Source organism: Pavona decussata, unplaced genomic scaffold (genome assembly GCF_977016875.1).
Source record: "Pavona decussata unplaced genomic scaffold, jaPavDecu1.1 SCAFFOLD_188, whole genome shotgun sequence".
NCBI classification, from domain to species: Eukaryota; Metazoa; Cnidaria; class Anthozoa; order Scleractinia; family Agariciidae; genus Pavona; species Pavona decussata.
This window is the reverse complement of record NW_028145597.1, coordinates 231,886-257,018: the sequence shown is the minus strand read 5'-3', so window position 1 is coordinate 257,018 and position 25,133 is coordinate 231,886. Positions and strand designations below refer to the sequence as shown.

Genomic DNA, 25,133 nt, shown 5'->3' with positions numbered 1-25,133 from the left:
TAATATTAATATGCTAAACAAAACTAATTTTAATATGAAAAGCTTTGCACTCAGCCTCGCTTTTATAATCAGGTTCACAACATATTTGCTTGCGTTTATAGAGGGGGGTGGTTTTTTTGGAAATTTTTATTGCCTTAGGTGATAATGTTGACTTCTTTCATTCAATCAAAGGGATTTTCAGGAGGATAAAGCGATTGTCAGGAGGAATTACGATGATTCTCTCACAAGGAGACGTGCAATATGCAAGAGATCATGGTGTGGTCAAACTGGGAGAGGATGTAAGGAACGTCTTTAAAGCCAATTTCAAAAACTCATTAATAATCCATAATCTCATCGACCCATCAAATGGTCGATAATACATCACGCGCAGTGACTTTGTATCGATAAATCTCCTCCTTATTAGTATGCGGTGTTTTATCAGCTGATAAAACACTCCTCGTTAGTATGCGGTGTTTTTCTCGTATGCTAATTTCCAACGTTCACAAAAGCATAATTGTTAAGAACTCTATTGACACACACTTTTCCAGGAATGTTTTTGAAGCCGTTCAAAAAACTCGCAGCACGTGTTTTATCGGGTCTGAAACTACGAGGCGCCCGATAAAACACTCTTGCTTGTTTTTTAAAAATTACTTAAGGATAAAGATATTTTTACAACAAAGTAAAGAGAAGCAAATCGCTTAGCTAAGCCTTACCTGTAATTTGTGCTTACGTTGATTTGTTGTTTAAATTCCCCCAGGGAAAGGTTAAAGATATCATTTTCAGAGAAAGTGAGGATAAAATAAGAAGCTTTGCTCTAAAGAATGGCAAGGTCCCCGTGGTAAGTTGAAAATCCTTTTAAACCAGTGAATTAATCGTTACAGACGGACGAGTTGTTTAAAAGTAAGAACTGCTCGGGAAGTTGAGGTTTTACTACATAATAACTTGAACTTAAAGACTTTATGTCTACTGTACTATACTGCCTAGCATATTTTAAAACCATACTAATCGGACGTCCCTAATAGCCTGATTTTCCTGATTTTCAGATCAGTTTAATAATAAATAGTAATAGTCCAAAGTTCAGCTAACCGAAGGTGAGATTCGAGACAAAGCATGAAAGGCTCTATTGAAGCTTCGAAATTGTCTGGAACTCCAACCAACTGGAATTGAAGCGACTAGATGTTCGCTTCAGCTTCAGTCGAGCTTCGGTGGAAATTGTCCTACAGTATGGTCCTGGCATAAGGACATTGACTAAAGCACTGGAAAATAAGACTTGATCGCTGCAATACCAGGGTCTTGAGACCAACCCTCAAAATATCTGCAAACTAAAGCAGATGGAAAAAGAAAGCTTGACAAAATTCAGGATTGCACGGTGGATTCTGCAATACCGGTACAGCCGCTCTCAGGATCAACCAGGCTTTCAATTACATGGAAGATGGTCATTTTGTGAGTTCGTAATGTAGAGTCCAAACACACATTCAAGTCACGGATTAAACCGGATTAAAAACGCGAACACAACAGCTAGCAAAGAACCGCCATTACAGATTTCCCCGTAGCGTTCTCCCTAGTCTCTCCCATAATAGTCTACACGTATCCGAGCATATACTACATGTAACATACTGGACGAATTGAAGAGATGGAAATGAAACTAATGAAGTTCATTCGTTTGAATCTTGAATGAAAGAATTAATAAATAAGAGACCCTCGCAGTTACAAACACAACTTGCTTGTGTTGCTAAGATAGCTTGACTTTAAAAGTAGGATACTCTGGGTGTGTAAAGAGATTAATTATATACTTTACTTTATCACCACTGGGCAGTTATTGTGTTACCCATCGTCATGCAAAATAATGGCGATCATGCACTTTAAGATAAAGTATTGTTCTCCCAGATAAGTTTCGTTTTTCTCAAAATTAACAATACATTCTGGCTTTTATATTTATGTATTGCAAAGCAGAGACTTGGTTTTAAATCCCCAATAAACACTGCTACTCGTGTTTTAAACATTACATAAACGTTGATGACGTCCAACTGATTGATTGGCAGGTCAGCGGTGTAGTGCATATGAGTACCTCGGTGGCTTTCAAAGTGTTGGGTCTTCACGTGTACCACCCGCTGGATGCATGTACTTATTATGGGCTAGACAATGGAGCTGAGCCTATTCAGGTATGAAGTTCATGATATCATCCCATTTTCGGTTGCATCAATCTAAATTCAAGTTTCCGCAGATGAGAATCGATTTTTGACAGTTTTTTAGGAGCTTGAATTGCAGCGCATTCTATAGGCTGAAGTGAGATGAAGTGATGCACCATAAAAGCCAGTGCACAGTTATAACCTATCCTTACGTCATTAAGCAGTGGGGCTTAAATATCCAATCAAAGTCCCCGTTGCAATATCTGCAATATCATGATAATAGATTGGCTTTTTCGACCTTTCTGTTAAAAGGTGGCGATCAACATCTTGGATCCCATTGTAGCTGTGATCAAACAGAAGGATAAAAGTTACGAATAGCTTTGAAGGATATGATTATATTAAAAAAATCAGCGCTTAAAGTGCTCCTAACCCTTCAATTTGTTTTCTTTTGGTAGATTTCCATATCTGTGATGAACTCATTTTCGAAAATTTTTTTTAGAAATATTGAATCCTTTTTATTTTACGAGCGCTAAAAGTTACTGAAATTTTTAAATTTTTGCGCCCTTTAAGCCCCGCTGGACAAATTTTTGTCTCGTGGGCTCATTAGGAACGAGCCAATGAGAAGCGTCCGATATTTGACACTTTCTTAGCTGTGACGTAAGAAAAGGACACCAGAAGGATTCAGAAGGAATCTTATGCATGCTGATTCCTTTCTCTACATTTCGAGAGTTGCTGCATCCAAAAGTCACACATGTTTCAACCATTTTCTCTGTTTACAATTGAAGCATTACCGCGAATCTTCGGATATTTTTGCACGATGTCCTTTTCTTACGTCACGCTGCATATTTGGCCGAGTGGGGGACTAATGCGAACGATAGGTGAAAATATCGACAAGACTGCCTTCACTTCTAGCGCTCGTAAAAAAAAAAGGATTCAATATTTCTCAAAAATTTTTTCGAAAATGAGTTCTTGAAAGATATGGAAATCTACTAAAAGAAAACAAATTGAAGGGTTAGGGGCACTTTAAATCGAATTTAGTTTTGATTTGCGTGAAGTTGAAAACTACATAGATTTTATGGATTGTGAATATATTTTAGTGTTTATACAGTCATTATTTGTCATTATCTTTTAATTATTTGCTTTAAATCTACGACCCCACCAGCTCTGCTGATTGATTGTATCGTGTTAACATGAAGTTATTCTGTTCAGTTTAATTCGGTTAAACTCCATCCTGTAGCAAGTAGTAGATTAAACTTTCATTTTATCTAAGTCATCTGAACCATGATGAAAAAAAAAAAAACACTTTATTTTAACAGTTATCCATGATCTTCGACATTCTTCTTTGCTTGGCTGAGGATGTCACTGAGTCGGCCTTTGTTGACGGGGAGAGGAGCGGTTCATATGGACGCGGTGTCCAGACGGAAACTAGTAGAACCCCACAACAGGAAGTGATGCTCATGAGGACGGCGAGGGCGAGGCTTTGGCAGAGTCTACGAGGAGTGCAGCTGAAAGGAGGTTAAGGAAACAAATGTTTTTGTTTCTAAATTTTTGGGCACTGCTGCTTTGACTGACGCATTAACGCTGAGAATTTTCATTTTCAACAGTTGTCCTTGAAAATGGCACGTTTGATTATATGGAGCCCTCTGCAGAGTGTTACAAAAGACAAATGCTGGACAGTATTGAATCTCTTAACTTCAGTAGTGTGCCGTTTGATCTCAACAGACTTACGCACGTGGCGTTTTACAAGGTGAGTATAGTGCAATGAAAGGAGACTCTTTTCTGTTATTTGATATTCATGAACAACTCTGTGAGTCCGTACTGATTTAGGAAGTTTTGCAGACGTTCGTAGGAAGGCAGGTAAAACTCACCCGTCCCCGTACAATCAAACGTACCTCTATACAATTTTAAGACTTAATGGACTATATCTTCGCTATTTTAAAAGGTGAGAAATTCAAACTTGGTCCTTTCGACTAAACGTTTTTCCAACAGTTTCAATTACGGTGATAAAGGAGGATTCTTGGACATAATTTATTTCTTGTTCTAGCTCTTTTTTTTAGCGAGTCTCCTTTATTAGTAAATTGAATCGTTTTTGTCAGCATATGAGTGTAGCCACTGTAGAAAGAAATGTTGTCACTGATTTGAAACTGAAAGCAATTCAATGCTGAAAGTCCTACAAATCCTCCCTAATAAATTGCACAGGAAAATGTTTTCTAACTTGCACAAAATTCGTTACACTTCACTGTCATGATCCTTTTTTTTTTGTTTCTAGGAGCTTCCACCTACAAAAAAACTGCGCGAGTATCATTAATCGTTATTATTATTATTATTTTTTTGTTTTTTTTTTAGAATGGAAATTTAAACAACAACACTCTTATTTCCAATTCCTGTGTCGTGGTTAACTCGATAGTAGAGGATGGCATAAGGATTGGAGAGAACTCGGTGATCTCCAACTGCCATTTAAAGGTGAATGCTGTGAATACTTACGAGAGTTCTGTCATTAATACGTAAGGGAGGGTTAGCAACGACGACGGCGAAGGCAGCGACTGGAAAACGTCACTATTAAAATGAAATCGCGTTTTTTCAAACGTCGTCGCCATTATTCCAACTCATTTTAAATGTCAAATGTATTTGAAATTTCCTGGAGTATTTTTATAATTGCAACTAAAACAGGCAGGTTTTAGTCCAGAAATTGGCTGACGGGGACCCCGTGGGCGCCCTTTGTATGATTTTATAATTAGCTATTGGGGGCTTGTGTTCAAGAAAGAAGGGTCAAAGAACGTCTGAGCATTTGGTCTGCTTTTGTTTGAGAATGCCACAAATGTTCAGTATTTTTGATGATTGCAGGGAGATATAACGTTTGGAGCAGGGTCCATACTAATCGGCATTTCATCCCATACCATGAAGGTTTGATGACTTTTATGTTTAATACTTTTTGGTTTTGTTTTCTTTTCAGTTTTAGAATTTCAATCATTTTGATAATCATGCTGTCATTTTTTGTAGGATGCACCACAAGGTGTTACTTTTTCTAATGATTTATGTGCCATGCAGTTCAAAGTGTGTCTTCCACGACTGGGTGATAAGCCTCAGCGAGTCCTGGCTGTAATGGGGGTTCATGATGATCTGCAGGTGAGAAAGTTGTAAATATGTTCAGAGAACATATTTATTAATCCTTTCATTCTCAGCAATTTGTGTTTGTTTGTTCGTTCGTTCAGGTGTGTTTTGTGTTCATTCTTTTTTTCGAAAAAATAAGTTCATGCGTGCGTACATTTATTCGTTCATTCGTTCGTTAATGCGTGCGTTCGTTTGTTTGTTCACGTGCGTTTATCGTTCGCTCGTTTGTTTGTTCGTTCATGCGTGCGTATATGTTTGCATTCGTTCGTTCGTGCGTCTGTTCTTTTAATGTCCATTCACGCGTGCGTTTATCGTTGGTTTGTTGGTTTGTTCGTTCGTTGATCCCTGGGTTAGTTCGATTGTTAGTTCACGATTTCGTTCTTTCTTTTTGTTCGTTCAATTATGGATTGTTTGTTCGTTAATTCGAGTGTTCTTTCATGTGTTTGTCCATTTGTTCAGTTCGTCTGTGTTTGCGTCCATGGGCTCGTTAGTTAGTGGGTACACAGGGCTTTCATGCATTCATTCTGACGCATAGTGTTATATGTTCTGTGTAACGTTCAGTCAGCAGCTCTCTTCTCCTGGTTGCCACATTGACGATTTTATAATTTAATGGACTGTACTCGGCCATCCCGTGGTTCCTGTTTGAACATTTCGGTGTATTAATGGTTCTCTTGGTAGCGCTGAAGATGTAACACCACTGATTTTACTCATTTCTTCTTTTGTGTTGTCGTACAGGCACCATTTTCGTCACCAAACAGTTCTTACTGTAACAAACCATGGAAGACATTTTTTGATGTAACAGGGATAAGCCCTGAAGAAATCTGGGTTGGAATAGTAAGTTTTTCAAGATCAACAGTAAGTTTTGTTTAACCCCCACCCACCTCAAGGTTATTTGTAATTCATCATATAGCCTACACACTGGTAGCAATTTTCCATTTTAATTATAAGTTCTCCGATCTTTCTGGTATAAGCTCAACTGACTGAGAAAAAAGGCTCTTGAAGCTGTACTAATAATACAAGCGAAAGTGTATTTGCGGAATTGTAAAGAGCGGTCTCACTTATGTCCAGAAATGCACCTAACCCTGAATTTGGGTACTTCATATAAAACAGGCCCTTTTGTCGTTTTCATATGACTTCATGTTTGACAGAATTATGTGTTTTAGTGAGAATTAAGGTAAGGAGACACCTTGTGATGTCTATCATACAGTTGATGATGAAACCTGGTTCAGCTAATCATGGTGTTTGTAAATTTCAGCCTGAATATGAGCAATGCCTTTGGAACGCTAGTTTGTTCTCCGTTGTTCATTTCTTCGACTCTCCAGACGAGAAAACTGGTAAAGATGACATCTTGTGGTTGGCCATGGTCACCTGTGACGTTTCACCTTTTCAAGGCGCGGACATCAACAGAAACATTATCAGCAAGCCAGATTCATGTGACCAGCGGCTACTTCAGTTGCTAGGACAACGACTTCAGGATCTCCTTCAAAAGTAAAACTGTGCGCTTGACCACGCCGTATGTCTAAAGTTTTCTAACGCATTTTGAGCTACAGTAATCGATGAACCCTTGCGGAAAAAAAGAAAACGGCTTGCAGCTAATAGAATCAGTACTGAGAAATATTTATCACCACATAGAACATTAAAAACTGATATTGCAGTCGTTCATGTATTTGGAATTCTCCGATATATTTGTACAGTCTTTCTCAATCCTGATCTTAAACAATACATATTTTGAATTTTTTCCACCTACAAGCCAAGTGATTTGTAAGTGCTGTACACCTGTCTTCGGTCTACAAGGGCATTATTAGTCTCTAGCCAGTATGCACGTGGTTATCACGTTGCATTTTTAAAAAAGCCGTCTATCCCGTAATCACGTTTTGTGCGAAAAATTTTGTGCCTCAATTTTTTGGATGTCACTGTAGTAATATTTAGTATATTATATATTTCTTATCTCTATTACGATTATGAGAAACATCTCGAAAGGAAATATCAAAGATAAATGACGGAGAAACCAAACACAACTCGCTGTTTGACATTCCGCCGTTTTTTTTTTCTGAGTTAAACTTTCCTGTAACGGTTTGTTCTTTTAGATGGCGGTCTTCCTTGAGGTTGTCGTTGAAGGAAATCATGTCTTTGGTGGATTTGACGGCAGAATTTGAATGGAGAAGGAAGTTGTGGTTTCAAATTGGAAAGGCGACAGTCGAGAACACGTTAAGAAACAACAGGAATGATTGTCTCCTCCCTTTCTTTAGAAGCTGCACACAAGAAGGATTCGAGAAAGATATCTTGGAGGTTTTAGATCAAGGTAACTTTGTTATTATAATTACAGCTGGTATGGTTCTGTACCTGTCTACAGAGAGGGAGTTCTCCTGTCAGGACCACCTTAAAATAGCTGAGGAAGAATGTGCTACCAAAACTTTGCTATTTGACACCTGCAAAATACTTTGGCCCTTCATGTAGTCACGCTCTGTCTACAGAGCGGAAGTTCTCCTGTCAGGCCGACCACCTTAAAATAGCTGAGGAAGAATGTGTTACCTAAACTTTGCTATATGACATCTGCAAAATAATTTGGCCCTTCACGTAGCTCCATTGACCCTAGCTCATGAAATGGCGTCCTATATTCCATTTCGGGGACGCAGAAAAAAAAAACCACGAAGGACTTCACTAGCCCTGGCTATGGCCACTCTCTTTCCACGCGCTTTGTGGATAGAGAATGAGCTCAACATCGTGCGCATAGTGGCGGCTCTCAAGGTGACATTCAATATTTTCCTGATAATTGCATGTAATGCATCATAAAATTTGTTATGTTGCTATAAAGTCGTTAATCATCTTGGATGAAATTAGGTCTGTTCAGTTTTAGTACTGGGATAACTGATGTCCATTCACTTCTTTCGGTTCCTCAGTTGCGGCTACCTCGAGCTCTCCAGGCGTGGCCGCAAGGACTCTGGCCTGCGTTGCTGACGTCTTAGGGGCGATGGCAGGAGAGAGGGCTGGGCTGAGAAGCGGTCCGGCGCGCAATGAATCCTGGATGGAGGCAGTGCAATATCTAGAGGTATAGCTTGAAACAAAAACAAAATAAAAAACGATGACGCCTACAGCAGTGACAACAAAATGAAAGATCTAACTTACACTAATGATACCCTTGGCTGTACTTCAGTACTTAGTAGAGCCATTGAAAGACCTGGGGACGGATTCAACAAACCCTCTTAAGTTAACTAAACTGAACTTTATTTAAGATGGAAAAACATGCGCTTAGCTATATGGTTTAGTTCAAAAACTCCACCAGCTAGTTTACAGGCATGCCACGATAAAAATGAATAAATAATAAAATAAGAGATAAAATTGATGAAAATAATTATATACAGGAAGTTAAGATGTATCAAGATGTATATTGTTTCTTAACAACAGGCTATTGTTAATCCAACAATACACCATACTTAGGATACATCTTAAGAGGAATTAATCCTGCCCCAGATTTGTAGGAACCTTGTAGGAACTATAGCTAGGAAGGCTATTTGTACCGTGAGCATCATACTGCTGTTCGTCAAGAAGCTATTCATTACTTTATTACCGGTTTTTTTTATTATTATTTAGGAAGGAGATATCCCTGCTGGAGTGAAAGCGCTCGCGGAAGAGTGAAATCGATGGCTTGATAGGTAACTTATCAAAGAGGCTTTGTGATACACAACCGCTTTGCTTTAACTCTGTGGACAGTAGCTTCTAGCTCCTTGTCCCAGCTCTTCCATCCTACCTGGAAATTCCCCATCAAACCCTATTTTCATCCTAACATAATTCATCAAACTAGTAATTATTACCAAAAAAGGGGAAAAATGTGTAAATGTAACGGAGAAAGGGCAAAAAGTAGTTTTCCTAATACTTAGCTCTAAACATACAAAGATAGTTAAATTATCGTTTTCTGTAAGGGAGAATTAAAAAAAAAAAAGGAAAACAAAAGAAAAAATAATATACATTAAATAACATAAACACACTTGCATAGACACAGGGCAAAACTATTAATAAGGGTGATAAGAGCAGATAATTATACTAAGTCTATTTTAATATTGAGAGAAGTACATGTCCAATCTTAAATAATTTCTTGTGAGGCTTCCTAACGCTCTCTAATGCGTCTCCATCGCATCCCTTTTTGTAAATTTTTGCTGACTGGCAGAGCTAAGAATTCAGAACAGGTAAATAACCTAACAGGTACAGCCTTAGTATCAGTTCTGAAGAAAATGTAAAGCAATGTTTCGTTGATGTTATTAATTCGACAGACCTGATCTGCTGATTCGAGCGGCTCGACATTATGAAGGAGCAGAACAGATTTTAAGAAGGCGAGCGGTTTTCACGGCCGCGGAGGTATGTTTACTGAAACCAGCACAAAGATACACACCTCCTCTGTTTCTATATATACTTTTTTTGCCTTCTTTACACGTACGACGCAAACCCAATTACAATAAACAACATCTGCGGCGTTGAAGTCAATCATCGCTGTAAGTGGGAAGGAAAAGGTTTAAAAGAAGTGATTGTAAAATGTGTCAGCCCGGCTAAACGTGGGTTAAGAGCAGGAAGGCGGACGAGTGATATCTGCCTTGTTACTCAAATGCAAAAACGCAAGGGACACGATGGATCAGTTATTAAAAGACAGTTTAAACGGTGTTTAACAAAACCAAGTTCTAAGCCGTTTTCAATTTTGCCAACAGTCATATCTAAACATTGGCTGCTGCTGACGGTAGCAAGAAGGCTTGCATCCCAGACTAGAAAACCATTTATCTACTTAAAATAAAACACTTATAAACATATTAGGAGGCCCACTGGTTGTCTTAAGCCACGGCCTAAGTTAGACTTTGTTTAAATAACTGGCCCGTTGTGTTTTTTCAATGTTTACTCGAGCTAAAACGTAGTTACAAACGTAAGGGCAAGAAAGAGAAAAATACGGTAAAAAGTAGGTTAAATTCTCTTAAGGAACTAGGGAGAAACATTGGGAAAACATGGAACAGAATTTCTCCTTCTCGTAAATATATTGTATATACAGTTTTATTTTATTTGTCAGTAATTTTAGGAAAATAAGGGAAACTAACATGGTTTTCTTTGTTGGTTTTGTGACTAATCTTAGCCAGGGTCGTTCTTGTAGGCTTCCGTCTTTTCTAATTCAATTTTAAGGCTTTGAATATTTTAGTTTCTCAGCCTTTCTAACTGTATTTTTTAATTCATGCAGTTTTTTGAAACCGAAGAATGTGAGCCCCTTCCCATGGGCCATTGGGTGATAGCCGAGGCTCCTGGTACGTTAAATGTAAAAAAAAAAAAACTGTTCTTGTTTTTCTTTTTTTTTTTTTTTTACGTTTACGGTCATGATCAACTACTTATCAACATAAAACCAACACCATGAATAGTATATTGCAGTGCTTCAGTGGAGAAGCATTACAAGGCGGAGCTTTCCGTCTCAGCTCAGCCGATCTATTAAATGGTCTTACCGGTTCTTTCCATATTTGTTGGACAAGTCTGAGATGGAATTTATATCCTCTAATTGGCCTTAGCTGGTTAGACACATTCACAGTACTAAAAGTTGAGCCTGAATATTTTATAATTGCGACTGAATTAAGCGTATCCAAGGAGAATGGACTTATGACTGAAATGATGAATTTTTTTAAAAGGAACTTAACATAAACGTCTTTTCAAGGTGGGTGGTAAGCACTCTTTACAGGAAGGTGTCGTGTTATTTTCAGAGTTCTGAGTGTAAATTTTGATGGCTGCATGCCAATCGTTTATGGAGTTTCTTTTTTTTTTGCCTTGTTTTCAGCTCGAGTTGATTTGTCTGGCTGCTGGACAGACACGCCTCCCATAACATATGAACATGGCGGAGCCGTACTAACAGTAGCTATTAACCTTAATGGCAAGGTCAGAATTTCAATAGGATTGTCAAGTTAGGAAGTTATTTAGTTTCGAAAATCAAGTCACTTACTCGTAAAGAACGTAACTGGGAAACCACATAAAAAGTCCCGCTTTCAGTCAACATGTGAATATTTCACAGTCTAACAGTGAGTAACCTGACATAACATATAAACGATAAACATATCGTCCCGCGAGCGAGACGGAATCAAGCCCACGTCTATACATCGTCTCCGGAATGCTAATCACTGATGCGTGATGACCATGCACAACACCCACATCAAGACAACTTCGTTCCTAACTTCCCACTCTGCAAAGTGAGTATAATCATCCATAGAACATTCCACGAGACGTTTCAGTTCTTTTCAAGGTATACGTGCTGGTGTTTCGTGGCTTCTAAATACCTACTTGAGTAGAATTAAATCTTACGAAAGCAGTTTAAAGACTCGATCACCCTTCAATTGCAACGAACTGTTCCGCCTTAAACAGTTTGTGTTGGACTAATACTTCTTCTCTGCTTTTCCCTTAACAGAAGGTAACGGGAGCAAAAATTCGAAAAATACCCGAGTAAGTGGATATCTTATCATGTTAAGAGCAATTCTCCAGGAAAGTGAAGCAAAGTTGGAAATGAAAAATTTTAACCCCTCTTCAATTTTTGTGTGTAGGTAGGTTACCTTGAGGTATAGACAAAAACAACCATATTTGGATCGGCAGATGTATCGTTGCCATGGTAACCGCACTATATGACGTCGGCCTTGGGACCATGTTTTGAGCAAAAGTTCCACTCTCAAAAAGTAAAAGTAAACGAGTCTGGTTCTCGAGTGCATGCAAACCAATTCAAATGAAATTCATACAGATGGTAAAACCACTCTCCCAGTTTATAAAATTCGCCGTTACAATAATTTGGGTTTTATAAACAAGAAGAAAATGCTCGTCCTACTATGTTCCCAGTCAGCCATTTAGACAAGCAGGAAAAACAAGCACAACGATATTCGTTATTTCTCCGAAAGTACTATTTCCACATAAACCAAATTAGCAGCAGGGATTACATAGATATTGACGTTTCTAAATATCATAAAATCAATTTGGGGAAAACTATACTCTGGCCATGGGTGCTGAAGACACCTGGGACAAATTGCAAAAAATTGCAAAATTGGTAATTTTGAGAGCTCTAGTATTTAGCTCAAACAGGCTTTAGAGAGAGAAAATCAGCTTCAAAAGTATCTTTTATCATCTTGTCTGCTACCTACATTTAGTAAATAAGGTTTTGGCCAACAAATTTGATGAAATATAAATTGATACAAAACCTACTTTGAGGGTTTTGTGAATTTCTTCAGGATGCTTTCGTCGCGTGGTTCTCTCCAGTACCTCTCCTTCGCACGTTCCGTCTTTTTGACCAAATCTAGCGCAGACTAACAGTTACTTTCATCGAATATCCAGTTTGCTGTGTTTCAGACCAGGGATGATGATACAAGTAGCCCGCATACACTTGACAAAGAATAGTTGACAAAGTCCAAAACATGGTCGTAATGCTTGCGATTTCTGCCGTCGAGCACCTAAATTCATCAATATTATTCAGCCAGGAAGTAAAGTAAATGTGTCGAGATCGATGTACAAAGCAAATGCATGCCTTTGAACAATCCAAAGTAACGTCTTTGGCTAAAATCGGGTCGGATATTGCGATAGTCGACAAGCCAAGAATGGTAAATAACCTGAACGCATAGGCCGGAAGTCCGAGAAGCACGACTGCTGACCGGATGTAACACAATGTAATAGGATGTAACACCGGATGTATGTGTAATGATATCCTCTTGTAATGGGGTTGTTTCACAATGGCAATGGTGAGGAAAGCCAAAAACAAAAAAAACAGAACAACCGAATAAAACAAAAACAAAGGAAATGAAGCTGAACTGAAGCTTGGGTGAAAATTGAACGCATGATCATAATAGCCGCACCCCCCCCCAACCTCGTTCCCAGGGCTTTTCCCTTCTCGTGGGGGGCGGGCTTTTCCCGCCCGCCCCCCACGAGAAGGGAAAAGCCCTGGGAACGAGGTTGGCACCCCCCCCCCCCCAAAAAAAAAAAAAACAAAAGATTGTTTAGACTGTGAAAATGCAATTACAAATTCAGTTATAATAAACTATTCGTGACAAGAGAATGAAAATTTCGCGCGTGAAATCTTATAATTATTTACCTGCACGGCAAAGAATAAGATCCATTTCGTCGCGGATTTCATCACGGCTTATACTAAGGCCCTAGGCTTACACGTGCCTGGAAATATCCCTTTGACATTGACTGAGTTTTATATTGTTTCCACTGCACTCACAAGCCGAAACGTCCCTTTTGGGATTTGAAAGAGACCAAGTTTCTATTGTCCCGACCAGGATATTTTCCTTCGCACGACGATTTCCAAATTTCCCTTACAGTGTTTAGATCGACGGCACAAATTTACGTCCGGTCACCCCTCCCCCCACCAAAAAAACAACAGCAAAAAATAAATAAATAAATAAATAAATAAATAAACAAACAGAGAGAATGCCAAAATTTGGGCAGGTATTAGGTACTGAATGTGAAAATTTATCGGCTTGAATAGGACTTATTTATTTCTGGAGGAGAGGTGGGTCAAAAATTCCAACTCCGTAACTTCTAATGTGTACGCTACTGCCCCAGATCAGCGACGTATCTTACATGCAGGCCATCCTTAACATCCAATAAGCAATGAATTAAAAACAAACAAACAAACAAACCCAGGAAACATGGGCGGCTTATGTGGTTGCGTAAAACGACTAGTGAAGCTCTTTTATTTTGTCCTCTTTATTCACCACTGTAAAACAGTCATAAAAGCGGATCAAAAGTCGTCCTTTTATCCCCCTATCAATGATATATTGTACCAAAAATATCTAAAGAAGAAATAATGCCATTGCGACAATTAGCCGAAAACAAACAAACAAACAAAAAGCGCGTATATCGCATTTAAAACTACATCCGGTCAGCAGTTTTGCTTCTCGCATTTCCGGTCTACATGCGTTTGGTCGTAAACAGGTCGTAGACAACGATTTCTTCGCTTCTCAACCATGCACCACGGAATGTACGGCTCGATTTAGCCAAAGACGTTATTCAGAATCGTCGCAGACATGCATTTGCTCAGAGCTGTGATCTTGATGCATCTATTTAACTTCCTGGATGGATTGTATCGATGAATTATTTCGATACTTGACACACGACTGTGTTTGACCTGTTCGACTCTTCTTTATTCGGGTTAATGCATCATCATCTTTGGTCTAAAAGTAGGTGTTCGGCGAGGCTAGGCAGTTAGATTTGTCCTTTCCGCTAGAGTCTGTGCAAGATTTGGTCAAGAAAATGGAGCGAGCGAACTGAGGAGAGACCCATCCTATACGACAAAAGCATCCGGAAGAAATTTCCAAAAGTTGCAAGGTAGGCTTTGTTTTAATTTATATTTCATCAAATTCGTTGCCCAAAACCTAATCAATCAAATGTAGATAACAGATAAGATGAACGAAAAAACCTCTGAAGCTGATATTCTCTATCTAAAGCCTGTTTGAACCAAATACTGGAGACCTCAACATTTCCAATTTTGTAATTTTTTGCAACTTGCCTCGGATGTCTTCAACACCCATGGCCAGAATATAATTTTCCCCAAATAGATTTTATAATATTTACAAACTTCAATATCTATGTAAGCCCTGCTGCCAATTTGGTTTATGTGGAAAGAGTACTTTCGGAGAAATAAAATATGGTTGTGCTTGTTTTTCCTTCTTGTCAAAATGGCTGACAGGCAACCGTAGTAATACGACCAAGGTCTTCTTGATTATAGAACCCAAAATACTCTAACAGCAAATTTTATAAACTGGGAGAGTGGTTCTACCATCTGTATGAATTTCATTTGAATTGGTTCACAGGTACTCGAGAACCAGACTCGTTTATTTTTACTATTTGAGAGTGAATTTTTCGGTCAAAACAAAGACCTCAGGCCGACGTGATCAAGTGCGGTTTCCATAACAACGACGCACTTGCCGATCCAAATATGGCTGTTTTTGTTCATCCCTCCAGGTAGCCTACCTCCACACAAAAAATGAAGGGGGGTTAAAAATTTTCGTTTCCAACTTTGCTTCACTTTCCTGGAGAATTGCTCTTAAAACTCTGCAAGTGTTATTTCTGAAGGAAGCTGTCGGTTTGTGTTTCTCGTCCCACGATTCTTTTAAACACCACCTCGACTCAAAGTTACGCCTGTTTTCTCAACAACCGATTTCTTTAATATTTTTGTCGTAAGAATAACTGTATGCGCAGGTAGGGCGTCAGTTAAATATATTTCCAAATGTGACTGTTTAATTTCGTCATAAGCTAGCATAATTATGTCGGCATTAAAACTGCCGCATTACTTTTTCATAGTTTCAGTCTCATTAAGTCACAGTAGCGTTTCAATTGAAGGATCCCGGATAAATACTGTGTAGTCCCCGCTGCACTGTGTCCAGGAGTTTTTTTGTTTGTTTTTTTTTTGTTGTTTTTTGACATTTTTTTTTATTGATACCCTCCACTCTTACTGTTACAAAAGCGCAAAATACAAAAGTTGGAGGTGTTACAAAACATAGACTAACACGCAGCTCAACGAGGGGCACCTCTAGTAAAACTAATACTGTGCCCCTTTAAAGGAAGTAAATTGATAAGAAAAGTAACTAAGTAGAATAGAATCGATGTTTGTTTGTGAAGGGAGGAAAAACTGACAGGGTACGCTGACGTGGATCAAAAGTTGGTGAAAGAGTATATCTCTTCACCAAACCCTAACGCTTTGAACTTGATCCAAGAGCATTCACACTGACACATTTTAATCATTCCATCTTTAGGCTTGAGATTGTGCTTGTGATCCACTCGGGAGAACACAGTGTTAGAGTTGTGTGCGGTGAGCTGACACACTTGGAAAATTACACCCAACCACACGCGCCAGGTAAATCCTCAGGTGGATTTGGATAATAATACACTTTATTTTAAGCGATAAATGGCATAAAAGTCAAACATGCGATGCAGATTAGATTCTTATGTGTATATTAACCTTATCTAGACCGGAGGGGGGTGGGGGGGGGAACGGACTCTGCCTGTAGCGACTTTGAACCTCAATAATTTTTTAACATTTAAGCAAATGCCATGGAACTTCCGGAATTTTTTAGAAATTTATCTGGAAAAAAGCTTCAAGCCTGAATTTTTTTTCAGGCTTTCTTTTCGCAACTGCTTAAGTTGCGTACTAACTGCGAGGATCTTTCTTCTATTTGATCTTTCATCCGCAGTTCAAAATATGTTTCATTTATTTACATTCATTTAAAACAACTTTGGTTGGTTAGTGTTCATTGACTTTGATGTTTCCTTAGCAACTAATTTTTGACAGGCAGTTTTTCGACGGACTCGAAGCATTCTTTCACTCCGACTCGCAAATTGTGGGATTTTCACGTCAGTACAGGTCGTCTTATTGCTTGCGAGATAAATCCAACCTTTTCCTCCATCAGGCGCTCTTCTTAAGGCCTGCTTTTGCCTCCTGGACATTGTAACTCTTCCATCTGGCGAATCATTAACGGAACAGCTCAACAGAAAGTACCAGGCGGGGTTTGAGCTCCATACATGGTCAACAGCTCCTCAAGGTAGTGGCCTGGGCACGAGTAGTATTCTGGCCGGAGTTATCCTGGCTGCGTTGCTACGGGCGACGGGCCGCACGGCGAGCTTGGACTCGCTTATCCACGCTGTGCTGCTCATTGAACAGATGTTAACCACTGGCGGAGGCTGGCAGGACAACGCGGGGGGACTGGTACCTGGTTTTAAGATGACTCGATCCAAGGCCTCCTTACCTCTGAAAGTCGAAGTGGAGCCGCTGAACTTGCCTAAAGCGACTGTGGACGCTTTTACGAGGCGCCTGCTATGTCTCTACTCAGGGAAACCTCGCCTTGCTAAGAATCTCTTACAGGTAAAGAAATTGTCACCTGTCCGCTTTAAGGACGGAGCCTACTAATAAGGAAAATATCCCTGTATTAGTAGCCACCACCCATAGGAAACTCGAGTATCTCGAGATGCGCAGAACCTATGGCAGTAACAAAAGTAGGCACCGTCCTTAATTACCCTCTCGACCGCGATTTGGATTCTTTTCTCGCCTACCGACTTACTGAAAGCAGAGAACAATGAGTATTCAAAAGTGCGCATTTAATATTTTCAGGATGTGGTCAGGAATTGGTACGCAAGATTTCCACAGATTACTAAAAACGCGGATAACTTGATAAGCAACGCAGAGGAAGCCGTGATAGCCCTAAAAGAAGGTAGGAAAGTCTAGAGCTAATAATGAGCAAAAGAATTCGGCAAACGAGCAAGAGGCCCCCCTTTCGCATCTTCGTTGGAGCTCGGCTGATTCTGCTCAGTAATAACCTTCAAAACTATTACCCGTTAAAAGCTTGCTCACCATTTTAGGCTAGGTTTAACCATTAGTCTTCTTAGTAATTTTACCGTCTGTGTAAGTAGGGGTGTATTAACGCGCGCATACAAACTAAAGAGAATGCATAGATGGTTTACGCTTTCGCAGACTGACGTAAACTGTCCATATGTCTTCTCTATTTTGATTTACGCACGTTAAGTCACGCCCGTTAACGCAAGTAAAATTACGCAACAGTGGAAATTCACCTTTAAACTGGAATAATTATAAGTCGGGTATTTGCCGGTGCTAATTCTAAGCCCGATGACCAGTTCGGCTTTAGTACGCTTTAAGCTAGCTTTTAGGGTGTTTTATGACTGCACAATTTTGGTGACCTCAGTTTACTGGGGCATTTCATGGTAACAGTTTTGGATCTCATCCAGAAAATAAAGAGACTTGACGCCTTTTTAAAATAAATATTTTAATTTACAATTATGGTTAAAATATATTATCTTATATAATTTACATATTACACGATTCTCTAGGCCTCAAGCGAAAAATTAAAAAAAATATTACAATTATACAATTTCTTATTTGATAGAAATAAAACTCTTGAGAACGAAATTTAACAGGAATAGAACAGAAGTTGTCACGAATATTTTTTTTATTATTTAGCCTGATAAAATAGACTTATCACAGTGCAACCTCGATGCAACGGTTGTAAAGCAAAATTTCGGTATTACGACGCAATCCGATCGACAAGAACCAGGACATTCTTAGTATTTGTTTCATTTTAATAAGAACAACCTTATTCGTGTGCCAGCGCTTTGTCCAGTTAGGCGTTTCGTTATTGTCTACCTGCATAAATCAGGGCGTAGCGAAAAACGAATTATACATTGGCATAATTCGTCTTGTGCTCGTCTTTATACTGGACGAACCACGAAAAGCATAACCAAGGGTGGTGCATAAACGTTCGCTCAAGGTTCGCGACAAAACGAATCCAAACTAAAAACACTAAGCATCGCCTTTATTTTGCCGCTTCACAAGCGCCACGTCGGAGTTGCACTTTGCCTGGATAAAAGAACAATTAGGATTTGATGTAAATTTTGTAAAATGTTTTGTATTAGTTTTTCGGCATGATGGCGAAGCACCTTGCTCGTGTGGTATGAGATTAACATCGGGCGAACAGTGTTTATACATCCAGTTATGCGCTTCGTCATTGCTCATCTGCACAAAGACGGATGGTGAAAACGAATTATACATTGCATCAGTAATTCGTCTTGCATGTGGTCGTCTTTATACTCGACGAACCGCGAAACGCTTAACCAAGGGTGATGCATAAACGTTTGGTCCAAGTTTGTGACAGAGCAAGCTAAGAATGGAAACTTTTTAGTATACAAAGAAGACCGTCACTAGGTCCTTGTTTTTGAATAAAAAGATGGGCAGACACTCTGTGCACCTGACATCAAATGATAAACTCGAATAATTGCCAATTATGCGAATGCAAAATGTCAAAGTCGATAGTAAGCTTTTCAATAGAAGCACTGTAATAGGATTTCTTACATGTAAATTTTATTACATGTTCTGTTTTATTTTTTCGGCAAGATGGTTCAATTTTAATAATACTCTCCCCCCAACCAACCCCTAACCCCCCGCCCCTCCCCCCTCTATTATAGGAGGGGGAAGTAGAAATAGAACGATGAGCGTCTATTTCTCCTTCCCCTTTCCTTCACACCTACCCCCCTTGGCTCTTAGATTCCCTCCCCTCCCCCCATCCACAAACCTACCCATCCCCTGACAATGGTAGCATCGGGGAAGCTTACTGTTCTTAACAGCTCTATTCCCTTGCCACCCGTTATTACGGAAGTAAACTACATTGATTTTCTTACAGTAGAACTTTGAAATTAACTTTGAAGTGGTATAAAAAATCTATAGTTAGTATTCGCTGACATGTAAGATACAAGTGATTCAGAATATATTAAAAGTCTGTAATTGAGTTTATGGTGAAGATAACAATGTCTTGTTGGCAGTAGTTGCAGTGATGATTCAGTTTAGTTTGTCATGGCGAACCAAGGATGCTGTAGAATTTGTTTAAGAGTTGGACGATTGCATGGGTTGGTGTTCAGCAGAGAATAGATCAGGTTCTTGACTTCTGTTGAATAAAAAGCAAAACGAAAGGAGAAAAATTAACAATTGAACGCCAAGTAAGATATATAATCAAATGTTGCATTTGTTAAAGTTAAAATGTTTGGTGAAAATGATTTGAAGTCAATGAGACATCATTGTGTTTGTGGTGATGTTACTACCATTTGGCCGTTTTGGTGATGACGTCATAATCAAGTGACACAGGAGTAACGTCATAACTATTGCGTATTAGGTTGGCGTCTTAATTAAGGCTAATTAGGACTCATCATTATCAGAGATGGTGGTAAACAATCGACCGGGCTGTTTCGAGCTAGTATCTGTACGTGCGAAAAGTGCTTCTACGCAATAGAGTAAGTTAAGGCAAAGGGTACATATTTTAACAAAGCGCCATAATGTCACTCTATTCACTAGAATTAGTTGCCGCCCAAAAGTAGGATTCATGTAAAGCGATGGCATTACCTGGTGAGAGCTCCTTAGGGACCCTAGGTGGCATGGTAAGAGCATCACGTGGATGTTCAAATGCTCTGATATCAGGTGATAGCATATCTACCAGAAGGATTCCCATCTGCCATACTGTCCCCTGGCAACCGTCATATTGTTTGGATTTGGTGAATTCAGGAGGCGTGTAACTTCTTGTACCTGAAAGAGACGAGACAGCACAATTAACCTTAATTGTCCTCGATGGTTTTGAGAACGTACAGAGAGTTTTGTATCTTACTTTTCAAAATTGTAAGAGCCCCGAATAATTTTCTGTCGACCCGTCCATAATGCCATTGGTGAAACTCCCGATTTGCTCTCAAAGTATATCTTATATACTTAATATCCAATAAAGGATTTGAGGTACCTCATTAAAGGTAAATAGGGGTTTTCCGCTAGACCAAGTCGTTGACTACTTTTAACAATAGAAGCCTCGCACTTGACTTAATTATTTTAGACAAACGTAGCCTGTCCAAAACAACTTTTAATTTGTATATTACGTACAAGTGCTTATAAAAATTTCCGAATTCTCACCTCTGAACCTTGTGAAAGGTTTCTGTTGGACTTCAGATGACAGTCCAAAATCAATCAGCTTGGCCTCATCACTGCTCAGATCAACCAGAATATTTTCTGGTTTAATATCTCGGTGCAGAACTCCATTTTCCTCGCAGCAGATGTTGGCTTGGAGGACTTGAGAAAAGTACTTTCGGACTTCCTTTTCTGTCAGTGTTTGGTTCTGATCGCTTCGTTCTGCAATGATGTCAAACATGTCCTTGCATTTTGCAGGTCTTTCCATGACGTACACAAAGTATTCATCTATGTCAATGACTTCATAAATGTCGATCACATTGCGATTTTGCGCTCGGTGCTGAAGATATGCTTCTGCGGGAATCTCTTTTCCGTTGATCTGTAAGAAGGAAGAGAAAGGAGATTCAGTCATTGATAGTCCTTCACCACACTATTGAGGGATCTGTTCATCAATAACCTCTCAGCTTCTGAGACGCAAGTTCCTACACGGAGTCACACCGTTTTGTATCGCGGCGCCCCTGTCCTCCGCAGAGGGCCCTTTCGCCTCTGACTGGAGACAAATAAGGAGAGTGAAATACAGAGGAGCGCGGGGATCGAGCGGAGACAAATAAGGGACTGGAGAGAGTGAAAAATGAGGGGTGCGGGAGACGTTTCGTTCCTTTCATATGGAGGAGCCTCTACGGGGGAAAGAGGTACGACTCACCAATGAAGAAAGTTGCAAATCGGCTACTAAGGATTTGACCAATAAGGATTTGAGCTTACAGGCCTAACCAAATTAAGGCCGCGAGTGAACTTGGTTCTTTTCTTTTCAGTCTCATACAGTCAATCTTGCAATGACTAAAATTCGTGGAAAAGCCGTTTACACCTTTCAACTTTTGACGTAAAAGTGCTATACTTTTTTCTGTCGTTTCTCTCAGGGGTTTCTCTAGATGCGTCATGTTCTAGCTGTTGATAACCCTTTCAGGCTTCATTTTACCAACCTCTTTAAATTCCTTGACTGTGGACTTATGTACAAATTTGAGCGCAACCTGAGAACGAAATAATATGAGTTAGTTTAGTTAAACTGGAAGTGTGTGCCGGAACCACCTTAGTTTGCCACATGAAGGCTCCCACCAATAAGTGCTCTACTGAAGAAAAAACAAAACGCGATAAACTCAACCTACGTACCGGCAGGTTGTCCTCCTTTTGGGTTGCAGCAATGACCTGACCAAACGCACCAGCTCCAAGGACTTTTTCGAACACATACCCAGCAAACTCAGCTGAAATTTACAGAAAATAGAAACGTTAAAAATCGCATTGGTTATATGCAGCGGTCAATGTTAAAAACGCTGTTATAGGTAACTAGGCAATTTTTCTTGCAGCTTGTAGGCAATTACGTTGCGCCACTACGCCACGAGTTGCCGTTGCGACACAAATTACACTAGTCTAGTGGTAGTAGTAAACGTTAGGTAAACGGTAACAAGGCGAGAGTTGACTGTCTGCCGATATCAGAATTTTTCAATGTTTACAGTCTTGTACCCAAATCAGAATTACCGTCAACTCTCGCCTTCCGGACACCTCGCTATTACGGACACACCGATAATACGGACAGCAGCTAAATCGGACCCGGCAAAAATAGAGTACAGACGTTCATCTGAAATAAATTTCCGCTATTACGGACTCTAGCTGTATTAAGGACACTAACTCGCGTTCCCAAGGGTGTCCACAATAAAAGGAGTTGACTGTAACTGATCGAGAATTTGTCAGTAAAATAATTCAACATACCTCGAGATTCTAAATTCTTTATGTAGTCCGGTGTCTCATTTGGTATATCCACATCCGGATCGCTGGCGTCACAGCTGTGGTTCTCGCTGGAAATGCTGCTTGCTGACAATACAAATTGGACCTCATTGACTGGCCAGGAACATTCCTAAGATAAAAACAGTCATAGTTACCTCCTGTTACTCATCATATGCCATTCGAACGTGATATATCATTGCTGACAAATCAGAATAGAAAACCAATTTTCCCGAGTAAAGCCCTCGGCGTTTCACACGAGCAATCATAGTTTAGAAGTTAGCCGCGATTTTCTAGTAGTGTTAACAATATCTTCCCAAACGTTTCAAAATTATACTGCAGTGATAAAGTTTACAGTATCTATAAAACATGTAAGTTTTCTTGGACAGATTAAAGCCTGCTTACTGAAGGATTTTGATGCAGAGCTCAGAGTAAAATTTTGATGATTTCAAATTATTTTTAAATGATTTTGTTTTTTTCACCAAGATTGGCGGGAAATGACAAGAACCAAAGCAAAACTCGCGTTTCGCATCACTGTTCAGGTTTTGGATAGTCATTCCTGCAACCAAAGAACAGCTACTTCGCCATTATAAACAATCGCAGAAACAACAAGACGTTGGCTCGACGGAGTAATAAATTGATTTGACGGTGAAAAGATGCATTAATCTCCGATTCTAGTAAAGCACTCTGGTAATTTAACTTTTCTATAACTTACATAGGAAAGATCCAATCTTACTATTCAATTTCCTGCACTGTTTCTAGGATCTATTGGTGTTTTTATTAAGCGTAAAACAATTAAGGAAAAGATATTCTATAATCATAGCATCAGCTACCTTGAAGTCAAAAGACAAACAGCTGTCAAGGCTAGTTGTTTCCTTCAGTTTGTCTTGCTGTCCACATCCATTCCTTATCTTTCTTAATATCTCACTGCGACTGAAAAAAAAAAGACAAAATTTATTTTTTTACAGGCCGTACAATTAGCGGCGCCCAGAAATAATTTTATAATTACCTCTTTGGTTTAGACTGACTTCTGTAGTTCAGTCGGTCGCTGAGGAAAACCTGTGAAAAAGGAAAACAATTTAGATAAGTTACTTTGGTTGCAAATCACCTAATTACACGTAAGTTGAGAAATAAACAAATTTAAGCTCAGTGCAAATCTTTGAAATCTAAAACATTGCATTTCGTCCTCATTCTTCTTCCATTGGCAAAGATTGAAATCAGTTTATATCTGAGTTCATTTTCTAATGAAGACAGTTTTATTTTTGCTTACCTTCTTTTCCAGTCGAATTTTCTTAACCCGGCGAACGGGCTCACTTTCCGTCTTTCTCTTTACGGATTTCCATTTTTGATCCGACAAATTCGGATTATCAAACTTTTCATCAAAAGCGGGTTTTGCTTTTGAAACGCATTCACTTATTTCACACATAGTTGATCGGTTCACTTGAACAACAAACAAGTATCTTTTTCACTGTGAATAAGCAGCGCAAGTGAATGCCGTGTTCACAGTAAGCTAACCTGTACACAACTGATCGTTTCTATGGTAAACTTCCATTTTGTCGTTTGTGACGTTATTGTGTGGTTTACTTGCGCTTGAAGAAAGCTTTGAATGCACGCGCAAAGGAATACAAAATCCTGAGAGAGAACTGTATGTGCTAAAACATGGTTGAAATACCGGCTATTCATTTGACATGTCCTATTTAAATGGTAAATTTGAAAACTTTCCTCGATGCAAGCTCAAAGGTTTCGCCGAAATTATCAAGATAAGACGAAGGTTGAAAAGAAGTCTGAGCTAGATGAACTTTTATACTGGCGACAGAACATCTTTCCACGTAGAGGGAGAACATCTTCGCAGTGGAATTTTCAAATTGCCATTCACCACACAAGTGAACGGATTGTCCTTCGAAAACAATGAGTCCCCCTCCAACTCGGAAATCACGTATCTCTGAAAAGACATTTTCATCGCAGCGCAGCGCAGCTACAACTCAAACCAACCAGGCTTTCTTCAGCTTACCTGTCTATCTACGTTGTGATTTGTGAACTGGTGAAACTGGTTTTCCGCACGAACATCACTTGTCTGGCCCGGTGAAAGTGGTAGAAAGCAATACGTTCAATAATAATAATAAAAAAAATAAGTTCTTACCAATTGGACTTGACTCTTCTCTCAACAGTGAAAAGCACAACAAACTTAACGTTCTTCAGCAGAACAAAGCAGGGCGTGCACATTTCTTTTGTGAAAACTCTTTGTCAATCCATGTTTCCAGTCTTTTTCCGTAAAAATGTGAACATTTCTTCGTTATTTTCAATAAAAGAACCGAAAATTGGTTTTTAGTATTTCTCTGTAAGCTATGAACCAGTTTTCTTTCATTTTTTGGTGAAGTGGCTAGAGATAGAGAAGCTAGAGATAGTTTCACTTCCAACTTTTAAAAAGCCAACTCAGTGCAGAAAAATGCGCTTGGCCAATCAGAAGCTTGTAACTTTGGCTGCTTGGCCAATCAGAATTTGCCAATATTGTAAACACTTCATGCAGTTGTTGAAGCCTCAACCGCCGTCAAACGGCCGAAAAAATTACAAAATTTTCTCATTTTGAGAGCTCAAAAATAATAATTTTTTGTGACGGCCTGTGCGTTTACTAACTCATTTCACGTTTACAGTCCAAAAAAACAAAAACAAAAAACACGTTCCGGTTTCAATCAGAAAACAAAGAC

General features: G+C 39.3%; 1 protein-coding gene and 1 pseudogene across 1 annotated transcript; one reads left to right on the top strand and one right to left on the bottom strand.

Moving 5' to 3' along the window:
* Positions 1 to 25,133, top strand: part of LOC146462422 (L-fucose kinase-like) — a 33,256-nt pseudogene that overhangs the window by 6,631 nt on the left and 1,492 nt on the right.
* Positions 19,285 to 24,830, bottom strand: LOC146462423 (serine/threonine-protein kinase pim-1-like). Its single transcript, XM_085085611.1, has 9 exons — positions 23,699 to 24,830; positions 23,438 to 23,487; positions 23,262 to 23,361; positions 22,417 to 22,561; positions 21,820 to 21,911; positions 21,633 to 21,680; positions 20,659 to 21,031; positions 20,107 to 20,286; positions 19,285 to 19,654 (listed from the first exon to the last, which is right to left on the bottom strand). The coding sequence occupies exons 1-9, from the start codon at positions 23,852 to 23,854 to the stop codon at positions 19,554 to 19,556; spliced, it is 1,245 nt and encodes a 414-aa protein (XP_084941737.1). The 5' UTR covers positions 23,855 to 24,830; the 3' UTR covers positions 19,285 to 19,553.

What these genes read in the sequence shown, in the direction of transcription:
- LOC146462423 (XM_085085611.1), bottom strand. Translation starts at nt 23,854, where the DNA reads ATGTGTGAAATAAGTGAATGCGTTTCAAAAGCAAAACCCGCTTTTGAT. An exon ending in GTTTGTCTTTTGACTTCAAG is followed by an intron (nt 22,562 to 23,261) that starts GTAGCTGATGCT and finishes TTTTTATCTTAG; the next exon opens with GAATGTTCCTGGCCAGTCAA. An exon ending in AAAGAATTTAGAATCTCGAG is followed by an intron (nt 21,912 to 22,416) that starts GTATGTTGAATT and finishes TGTAAATTTCAG; the next exon opens with CTGAGTTTGCTGGGTATGTG.